Source organism: Limulus polyphemus, unplaced genomic scaffold (assembly GCF_000517525.1).
Source record: "Limulus polyphemus unplaced genomic scaffold, Limulus_polyphemus-2.1.2 Scaffold6151, whole genome shotgun sequence".
Taxonomy (NCBI): domain Eukaryota; kingdom Metazoa; phylum Arthropoda; class Merostomata; order Xiphosura; family Limulidae; genus Limulus; species Limulus polyphemus.
This window is the reverse complement of record NW_013671761.1, coordinates 9,381-20,645: the sequence shown is the minus strand read 5'-3', so window position 1 is coordinate 20,645 and position 11,265 is coordinate 9,381. Positions and strand designations below refer to the sequence as shown.

At 31.2% G+C, this 11,265-nt stretch overlaps 1 protein-coding gene across 1 annotated transcript in view; it reads right to left on the bottom strand.

Annotated features, from left to right (window-relative positions):
* Positions 1 to 11,265, bottom strand: part of LOC106473412 (multidrug resistance-associated protein 7-like) — a 33,025-nt gene that overhangs the window by 14,435 nt on the left and 7,325 nt on the right. The window contains exons 4-11 of the mRNA XM_013934090.2: positions 7,268 to 7,430; positions 6,875 to 7,038; positions 5,478 to 5,735; positions 4,770 to 4,868; positions 2,689 to 2,878; positions 1,558 to 1,887; positions 1,223 to 1,340; positions 808 to 1,003 (exon numbers count right to left, since the gene is read on the bottom strand). Coding sequence (XP_013789544.1) covers positions 808 to 1,003; positions 1,223 to 1,340; positions 1,558 to 1,887; positions 2,689 to 2,878; positions 4,770 to 4,868; positions 5,478 to 5,735; positions 6,875 to 7,038; positions 7,268 to 7,430 — 1,518 coding nt within the window. The remainder of the gene's footprint in view (positions 1 to 807; positions 1,004 to 1,222; positions 1,341 to 1,557; positions 1,888 to 2,688; positions 2,879 to 4,769; positions 4,869 to 5,477; positions 5,736 to 6,874; positions 7,039 to 7,267; positions 7,431 to 11,265) is intronic.

Sequence of the window (11,265 nt, the reverse complement as noted above, 5' to 3'; positions counted from 1 at the left end):
ATCACTAATCTTTATGATACTAAATTGATAGCTTATCACTAATCTTTATGATACTAAATTGATAGCTTATCACTAATCTTCATAACACTAAATATCTAGCTTATCACTAATCTTCATAATACTAAATATCTAGCTTATCACTAATCTTCATAACACTAAATATCTAGCTTATCACTAATTTTCATAACACTAAATATCTAGCTTATCACTAATCTTCATGATACTAAATAGATAGTTTATCACTAATCTTCATGACACTAAATAGATAGCTTATCACTAATCTTCATGACACTAAATATCTAACTTATCTAAATTCATAGCTTATCACTGATCTTTATGCTACTAAATTCATAGCTTATCACTAATCTTTATGATATTAAATTGATAGATTATCACTAATCTTTATGATACTAAATTGATAGGTTATCACTAATCTTTATGATACTAACTATCTAGCTTATCATAGATCTTCATAACACTAAATAAATAACTTATCACTAATCTTCATAACACTAGATAGATAGCTTATCACTAATCTTTATGATACTAAACTGATAGCTTATCATAGATCTTCATAACACTAAATAGATAGCTTATCACTAATCTTTATGATACTAACTATCTAGCTTATCACAAATCTTCATAACACTAAATAAATAACTCATCACTAATCTTCATAACACTAAATAAATAACTTATCACTAATCTTCATAACATTAAATACATAGTTTATCACTAATCTTCATAACACTAAATATATAGCTTATCACTAATCTTTATGATTCTAAACAGCACTTTACAGCTTACCTTCAAGATGTTATACAAGAGTTTATCATGTAGAATAACTGCAGCACAAATCCCACCATAGGCAAATAGAAAAGCTCTGAATAGAGTAAAGACACTATTGGCTGCAGCCAAGGATCCATACACCGTCAAATAAAATGTCAGGTTATTGTCTGGTACAGTGCCATTAGTCAAGTTTTTACCTAAGAGTTCAGAAATGCTGTGGAAAATAGTAAAAACTAATTCAATCATTGTCGAAATGGATTAAACATTTCTTTTTTGAAAACTTAATAAAACTAACTTGGTACTACAATTAGTTCTTACTCAAGATTTTATTATCACCTTTAGATGAAATAAATATCACCTAAAACAAATAGTTATTGAAGTTTTATTACAAATGAAGTATATTATTTTCAACTAATAAGATAACTATACTTACCCCACTGAGTTATCTATACTGCCTGAATGTGGGTGGTTAATGTTAGTAAGGTTTAAATCACCCTCAAAAGTATGAGATATCCAGTAGGCCAGCCACCAGTCAGACAAGGTTCGTGATGCTGGAAGATAAATATTAAAAATATCAATGCGGATTACCTGTCACTCTTCTAAGAAACAATTTAAGTTTCTTCAACACATGTTGAGGATGACCACATCTACATCGTAAATTTGTTTTTTTCATAGCTGTAGTAAATCTACTTAAGTTACAAAGAAATCTTGAACAGTGATTTATTTAAATGTAAGTAGCATTATAGTATAAACTTAAACAACTCTTACTTTGCATTAACAGAAGTGCTAAAAGGACACAAAGACCTAAAACACTGCCCACAGCAAACCAGTAAGATTTATATACATGGAACTGAACAGTGCCAAATTCCCGTTCTTCATCTTGGATGAGCCGACCAACTCTGTGATCATCACTGAAGTCAGTCGCATTAACCAGGCTTACACTTTCCACACTCAAAGTCTCTGGGGTTAAATTCTCTGGAGACCGAAAAGAAAACCTAGGACTGTTGGAGGTCATCTTACTCGTTGACGGTTCATCACCAAAAACTGATTCTTTAAAAGTGCACATGGGATATGACTGAAATATTATTGATGGAGGTCCTACACAAAAACATTAATTTATTAATTTACATTCAGCACTCTTGTAATTAATATTGAAGTTCCTAAATACAATAAACAGAAAGCAATTTTGTAAGTTCACTACAATAATGATCTTGCTGAGAATGAATAGTAAGTACCAGCGGTTCAACTTGTACTTGAACAAAAGTTATAAAAATCAAACTGTTTTGTATAAGAGCTAGCTTTTTTATTTAAAAAGCAACACATAATAAATGTTGTGTTAAATATTTTTTTGATTAGTAAAATGGTGTTTTTTTTTATCCAAGACTTTATTACCTTAGGAAGCCTAATGAGTTTAACAATTCAATTAAGTATATTAAATCATCACATTAAAAAGCATACCACATGATATACAGAAACAAGAACAAACTAAAAAAACATTTCCTCTAAATTCTCCTGATTTCTTAAGATGATCAATTATGTTTCAAAAGTTGTTGAAGTTAGAAATTTTGCCATACTTTCATTTTAACACAGGAGTGGATTGTTATATTTTACACACAGACACTGATTGGATGTTGCAGTGCATAAAAAAGGCTGATTGGATGATGTACTCAACTTGTGTCTGATTGGATGATGTAGTGTCCAATTACAAAACAAAGTAGATTAAAAATAGTTATGTATGAGAACTAGGGACATCAACTTCCCAATCTGCCCTTCAAGAATATTAGAACCTCAAGTATGAACCAGCTTTAACCAATTAATAATTTATAAAGTTTTAAGTTTTATAACAAACCTGCAAGCAGTGAATAATTAAAACGTAAAAAGCATTGTTATAAACAATACCTTGGGCAATTACCCGTCCTTTTTCCAATAATATCACAAAGTCCATTTTCCAACAGAACTGAGTGTGATGTGTACAAATGATTCGAGTTTTGTCCTTTAGAAGCCCCAAAATACAGCAGTTAAATAAATGTTCTGCGACATGAGGATCCACAGCTGAGAGTGGATCATCAAGAAGGTATATGTCTAAATCCTAAAACATATTCATCAAGAAAGTCACTATTTAATTACAGAATGCAATAATCAAGTGAAGTCTTGAAACACAATATTGATTCATTTCTCTTTCATGCTCTTTTTTTTATGGAAAATATGTTTAAAACTGACTACATATAATAAGTTTGCAACTATAAATTCAAAAAAATTATATACTTAATTTATCTTTTACCAACAAAATAGACTTTTACATTTTATTTTAAACAAGTACAAAAGGTATATGTAGTTTTTCTACCCAATTTAGGACAATTTTCTCTGTCATTTCATTTAAAACTTTCTTTCAAGAAACGAGGTGATCTCTAAACCTTGAGAAAATTCCATAATTTGTTTTCCAAAGACCCTTCATTTGATTACACTTATACAGTGAAACCTTTACAAAGTTACAGAGTATAATGTATGGGTGAAGCCTTTACAAAGTTACAGAGTATAATGTATGGGTGAAGCCTTTACAAAGTTACAGAGTATAATGTATGGGTGAAGCCTTTACAAAGTTACAGAGTATAATGTATGGGTGAAGCCTTTACAAAGTTACAAAGTATAATCTCTGGATGAAACCTTTACAAAGTATAATCTGTGGGTGACTAACAATGTATTCTGTAAGTAAAACCTGTATAAAGCTACAGAGTATAATCTGAGAATGAAACCTTTATACAGGTACAGAGTATAATCTGAGAATGAAATCTTTATATAGGTACAGAGTATAATCTGTGAGTGAAGCCTTTATAAAGCTACACAGTATAATCTGAGAATGAAACCTTTATATAGGTACAGAGTATAATCTGTGAGTGAAGTCTTTATGAAGCTACAAAGTATAATCTGTGGGTGAAACCTTTATGAAGCTACAAAGTATAATCTGTGGGTGAAATCTTTATAAAGTTACAAAGTATATTCTGTAAGTAAAACCTTTATAAAGCTACAGAGTATATTCTGTAAGTAAAACCTTTATAAAGCTACAGAGTATATTCTGTAAGTAAAACCTTTATAAAGCTACAGAGTATAATCTGAGAATGAAGCCTTTATATAGGTACAGAGTATAATCTTTGAGTGAAGTCTTTATGAAGCTACAAAGTATAATCTGTGGGTGAAACCTTTATAAAGTTACAGAGTATAATCTGTGGGTGAAAACTTTATAAAGTTACAAAGTATATTCTGTAAGTAAAACCTTTATAAAGCTACAGAGTATAATCTGAGAATGAAGCCTTTATATAGGTACAGAGTATAATCTTTGAGTGAAGTCTTTATAAAGCTACACAGTATAATCTGTGAGTGAAGTCATTATACTGTGTAGCTTTATAAAAGACTTCACTCACAGATTATACTCTGTAGCTTTATAAAGACTTCACTCACAGATTATACTCTGTAGCTTTATAAAGGCTTCACTCATGAATTATACTCTGTAGCTTTATAAAGGCTTCACTCACGCTATAAAGCTACAGAGTATAATTCGTGAGTGAAGTATTTATAAAGCTACACAGTATAATCTGTGAGTGAAGTCTTTATAAAGCTACAGCGTATAATCTGTGAGCAAAACTTTCTGAAGGTGTAGCTACAGGATCTAGTCTATATTAAAACATTTACAAAGCTGGATACTATAACGTTGGTGAAGCCTTTATAAAGCTGGAGTTAGACTACAATATGAGACTTTCAAAGACATAATTGGTATAATTATATGGAAATCATAAGTTTTATTGACTTAATAGACATAACTTACTAAACCAAGAAACCCAAATAACTCTAGAAACAACAACAGGTTTTTATAAATCATGTACAATTTCTGAAGCACTTGTAAAGTTTTAAATTTAAAACTACCACAGCAGTACAAGAAGTTTCATGACAATGCTAAAGAAACTTTCCAATAATATTTCTCTAACCTGGTATACAGCTCTACCCAGAGCAACTCGAGCCTTCTGTCCACCACTTAATGTGATACCTCCATCTCCAACTTCAGTTTCATCTCCAGCATGGAGCTCCTGAGAAACATTTACCTCTCACCATAAATATAACACAAATATGTAAGCAATTTACTTGACACAAAGAATTACACAGACAAAACCCTAATGTAACATCCTTATCCTAAAAGAACTACAACTCCAAGTTGAACTAAATTTCACCAGACATTAATTTATATCAGAAGATGCCTGAAGTAGCTTTTATTATGGATCAGTATGTGACCACATAGAACATCTTTTGTTCAGTTCTGAAACATGCTTAACCATTTCCAATAACACAAGTGATTTTCAGTATGCCTCAAATGAAATCTAGTTCCTCTCAGACAATCAGTTTTTAAAATATAATCATGTTAATTTTGGGCTCTTTGTGATCGCTCCCCTATTATTCTTGAAATGAAATTTCAATATAACTTGTAAAAAAAACTTTGATATTATGAGTTGTTGTTTTTTAAAAACAAAGTTACTTTTCAACATAAAAATATTAAACACTTTCAAGAAAAGTAAAGTAACACAGTATAAAATATACAATTAAACTTCCTCAAAACCTGGTAACTTATCACTGAAAACATTGGCTTAAGTAGCCTCCTTAACAATTATGTAAACCGATAAGTTTCTAATTGGTTTACATACCTTCAAGTCATCCAAAAAGGCACAAGCTTCTAACACACCTCTATACTTCTTCTCATTATATGGCTTTCCAAAAAGAATGTTACTACGGACCGTGCTGTTTTGAATCCAAGCCTCTTGTGAAACGTAACCAATCCCATTCCTGATATCTCCTTGGTGAATATGGACATAGCCTTTTTTGCACATCAAGTCAGCAACAAGGGCAGATAACAGGGAGCTCTTCCCACTTCCCACTTTTCCAATGATCCCAATCAGCTGCCCCTAAAAACAATTTAGAGAATGAATTATAGAATATGTCTGAAATATAATATACTATGACCTGACAAAAACGATACGCACATTATTTCCGATCTGAAAAACAAAAACTCTTTAAGACCCAAACCCAAATTACAAAAATGTAATAACTGTGATTAATATCAATTTGTGTGTTCACTCATGACATGCAGTAAAAGTGTTCTTACAAACTCCTTTATTTAAAAAACATTTTACAGACACTGATATCTTTGTCTGAAAATGCATTCAATTTTCAGTTTTACTTTTTAAAAAAAAAGTTATCGTCCATCAATAAGCCAGTTTGGCTAGTGATTAGATTCAATCTGGTTATTCCTTATTTTCCTGTCATTTATCTGTTAGCTAATGAATCTTCACTTCTTCAAGAATCTTGCTCCTATCAGTACGTCAATAAGACAGTGAATACATTAACTTTACTTCTCCAAGAATCTTGCTCCTATCAGTACATCAATAAGACTGTGAATACATTAACTTTACTTCTCCAAGAATCTTGCTCCTATCAGTACGTCAATAAGACAGTGAATACATTAACTTTACTTCTCCAAGAATCTTGCTCCTATCAGTACATCAATAAGACAGTGAATACATTAACTTTACTTCTCCAAGAATCTTGCTCCTACAGGTATTCCACTAAGATAGTGGTTAACCATTACTTCACCAAAACAAATGTAGCTGTTGTCAGTTGTCTGTGGGTTATATTAAATATGATTACTCTTTACTTCACCATGAATGTCATCACCTGTCGATAGGCATGTTGAAAAAAGTTAAACTTGTAACACCTAAATCATTACTTGATATTTTCAATATTCAGTTCCTACAGGTTAAATGACAAGTATGATACTCACTTTAAGTCCAAAAATACAAAAACAGACAAAATGCTAAGTTGTTGTTCTCATAGAATTAATTTATTCCATGCTGAGATTCCTTTTGAGTCATTAAAACCATTAGTTTTCTTACATTTTGTGATAAGTTCTTTGTTCTTTTCAATGTTTGAAGTGTGGAGTGAATGTTGAAATCTGGCTGGTCATTGCGTACAGCTAAACAAACTTTTATTGTTATGAGCATCTGTGAAGTATAAACGAATATGCTTAGAATAAAGAGAAACTTGCCTTTTTCACTTCCAAGTCAAGAGGGCCTAAAATAAACTGGCTTTCCTGCTCGTAACTACTGGATCCAGCAAAGGATTTCAAAGTCTGGGGACCGGAATGTTTGGAGGTGTCCAAAGACACCCAAGAGAAGCACCCATTCTCAACAATAATCTTTGTGTTAGAGTCTGCATAAAAAAAAGGAATACCTAAAACTCAAAAAAAATTAATACCCTAAAAATAATAAAGAGTGGAATACTCTTACAGTATTACACATGATTTAACTAAAGTTAAAAGAGAGTCAGTATTAGATGCACAAGTGAGTTTATTTAAAAAAAATAATTATTTATTTCTCATAAACATGATTTAGCTCTACTAAGAAATGTTTAAATAATACTTTCAATTGAAACAACTCACCAATTGGATCTGTGTAATATTCATCTAAGTGTAAGTCTTGTATTTGAAGAAATTTCTGTACACGATTCAAAGAAACCCAAGCTTCCATGAGGCCATTCAATACCCAAGGGAATGCATTGAGTGGCATGATTAACATGTTAAACAAAGCCAGGCTAGTGAACACCTGTTGAGACATACAATTAGAAACAACAATACATTTTAGACAACAATAAATCACCACCATTAAAAAATGATTAACATGTTAAACAAAGCCAGGCTAGTGAACACCTGTTGAGACATACAATTAGAAACAAGAAAACATTTTAAACAACAATAAATCACCAACCTTAAAATATTTAGAAAGAACTGAAACTAAATAAAGTAAAGAAAAACCTTATCTACTAAACCATATCAACTAAAGCTGTTGCTAACACATTGTATGCTAAGAAAACTAACAGAAGAAAAGGAAAATTTTTAATGGACTTGGCATGGTCCACACTGGAGTATAAAATGTATATCTATACTGAAAAGTAAAAATGTTAAACTTCAGAAAAAACAGTATTTTGTGCTCTACACTGTAAAAGCAATTCCAAAATATGGCTTTTTTTTAAATTGCCATTAATATTTGTATAAACTGAAATCTTAAGTTAATTCCAATACATGGCTTATATTTTTACTGTCATCAATACCTGTATAATGTGAAATCTTACTAAACATATCACTCTGTTAAAATAATTTACATTAGAAGTTTTTAGTACTTTTGTTATCATTTCAGAAAGATGTTGTGTTCTTGACGTGAAAATCACAAATTTAGTTTTTGATCTCTGTCAATTCCGTGTAATGTTTTTAATATGACACAAGTATTTAATAATTAATTCTTGAATAAACTAAAATAAAACATCAAATTTTAACAGTTTAGAAAGCTTATTGTTTAGCTGTAAGAACACTGAAATAAGAACAATTAACAGACACAAGGATTTTAAATCATTTTTGTACCTCTGATGACACGGCAAAAGTTACCTCCTTCAGCCATTTGATAGTTACTCTTGAAAGACAGACAATAACTCCATCAACTAATTAGTTATATTTATATACAAGCAAAAGTGCTCATCCCCAGTGACAGGAAAAGTTTATGTTAATCAATCAATTTAAATTACTTCATAGACTTTAAAAAAGTTAATTGTATTTCACTCTTGGTTTCACTTAGAGCCCAAGCTCTGAGCTACTTATACCACCCACCGTGAAAAGTAATTGTTGAACATTTCAGTCATGCTAAGAGCCGCTCAACAATAACATACAGTAAATCTACATTTTTATTCTTTAAGTTATGTCATATTTTGAAATATGAATAATAATGTGATTAATTCCTAACAATTTAGTGTAGAATATCGTGCTCGTGAAATAAAATTTGGCATCAACATTTGTTGTCCCGTCATTTCAAAAGTGGATGTTGAGCTTTGGCTGCGTGTGCAGCTTTTCAAATGCAGTGGAGAAAGTAGCCGCCGTAAACAAGAGATGGACGAATATTTGGACACACGCAACAGTTTGAAATATATATATTCTTCTTCAATATATCATCCTCATTAGTTTCAATTACACTAATTAAATGCAGTGCCTTCCAAATTTACATACAGGAAGAGTTTTATATTTACAGAAGTAGCAACCTTTTGGGTGCATTCAGATTTTCACTAAAATAAAACTTGCTTTAAGGTAAAAAAGGTCAAAGTAACTAACAAAATAGTTTCAGCATAATATTTTAACTCAGCAGGTTTATAAATGTCTTGTTTTTAGTGAAGTCACAACAGTATTACACATTATGATACACTTGTGACAATGACAACTATAAAAACATACATATACATGCAAATGGCATAGGTCTTTCATTACTGTAAGTACATCAACCACTGACAATCAGTTGTGATTCCAAAAAATTAAATTTTTTAATTTACTAGTAAACTTCCTGACACTGAATAATAACAGAAGTTATAGTGCGTTTTGAATGTTGGATGATGAAGGAGGAAAATGTTATACTGAATACTAAAGTAAAAATACTGATGAGTTATATGTTATACTGTGTTCTGACTGTAAGAATCCTGATGAGTTATATGTTATACTGTGTTCTGAATGCAGGAAGACTGATGAGTTATATGTTATACTGTGATCTAAATGTAAGAAGAGAGGAGTTATATGTTATACTGTGGTCTAAATGTAGGAAGACTGATGAGTTATATATTATACTGTGATCTAAATGTAAGAAAAGAGGAGTTATATGTTATACTGTGATCTAAATGTAAGAAGAGAGGAGTTATATGTTATACTGTGTTCTGAATGTAAGAAAATCTATTCAACTACACGTGATAAGTATTTTTTCTCTCTCTTATTTAAGAGATCTATCCTATTAGAGGTGATGAATACGTTTTTCTCTTTATTATTTAACAGAACTATCCCACTACAGGTGATGAGTATGTTTTCTCTCTCTTTTTTAACAGATCTACCCTACTACAGATGATGAGTATGTTTTCTCTCTCTTATTTAACACATCTATCCTATTAGAGGTGATCAATATGCTTTTTCTCTCTTTTTTAACATATCTATTTTACTACAGGTGATGAGTATGTTTTCTCTCTCTCATTTAACAGATCTATCCTACTACATGTGTAGAGTATGTTTTTCTCTCTCTTTTTTAACAGATCTATCCTACTACAGGTGTTGAGTATGTTTTCTCTCTCTTATTTAACAGATCTATCCTACTACAGGTGTTGAGTATGTTTTTTCTCTCTTATTTAACAGAACTATCCTACAACAGGTGATGAGTATGTTTTCTCTCTCTTTTTTAACAGATCTATCCTACTACAGGTGTTGAGTATGTTTTCTCTCTCTTATTTAACAGAACTATCCTACAACAGGTGATGAGTATGTTTTCTCTCTCTTTTTAACAGATCTATCCTACTACAGGTGATGAGTATGTTTGCTCTCTCTTATTTAACACATGTATCCTATTAGAGGTGATGAATATGTTTTTCTCTCTCTTTTTTAACATATCTATTTTACTACAGGTGATGAGTATGTTTTCTCTCTCTCTTTTAATAGATCGATCCTACTACAGGTGTTGAGTATGTTTTCTATCTCTTATTTAATAAAAACATACTCATCACCTGTAGTAGGATAGATCGTTAAATAAGAGAGAGAAGATCTATCCTATTAGAGGTGATGAGTATATTTTCTCTCTCTCTTTTAACAGATCTATCGTACTACAGGTGTTGAGTATGTTTTCTCTCGCTCTCTCTTATTTAACAGATCTATCCTACAACAAGTGATGAGTATGTTTTCTCTCGCTCTCTCTTATTTAACAGATCTATCCTACTACAGTTGATGAGTATGTTTTCTCTCTCTCTTTTAAAAGATCTATCCTATTAGAGGTGATGAGTATGTTTTCTCTCTCTCTTTTAACAGATCTATCCTACTAGAGGTGTTGAGTATGTTTTCTCTAGGATAGATCTGTTAAATAAGAGAGACAACAAGTGATGAGTATGTTTTCTCTCGCTCTCTCTTATTTAACAGATCTATCCTACTACAGGAGATGAGTATGTTTTCTCTCTCCTTTTTAACAGATCTATCTTACTACTGGTGTTGAGTATGTTTTCTCTCTCTTTTTTAACAGATCTATCTTACTACAGGTGTTGAGTATGTTTTCTCTCTCTCTCTTTTAACAGATCTATCCTATTAGAGGTGATGAGTATATTTTCTCTCTCTTATTTCACTGATCTATCCAACTACAGGTGATGAGTATGTTCTCTCTCTCTTATTTAACAGATCTATCCTACTACAGGTGATGATAATGTTTTCTCTCTCTTATTTAACAGATCTATCCTACTACAGTTGATGAGTATGTTTTCTCTCTCTCTCTTTAAAAGATCTATCCTATTAGAGGTGATGAGTATGTTTTCTCTCTCTCTTTTAACAGATCTATCCAACTACAGGTGGTGGTGAGTATGGTTTTTCTCTATTATTTAACAGAT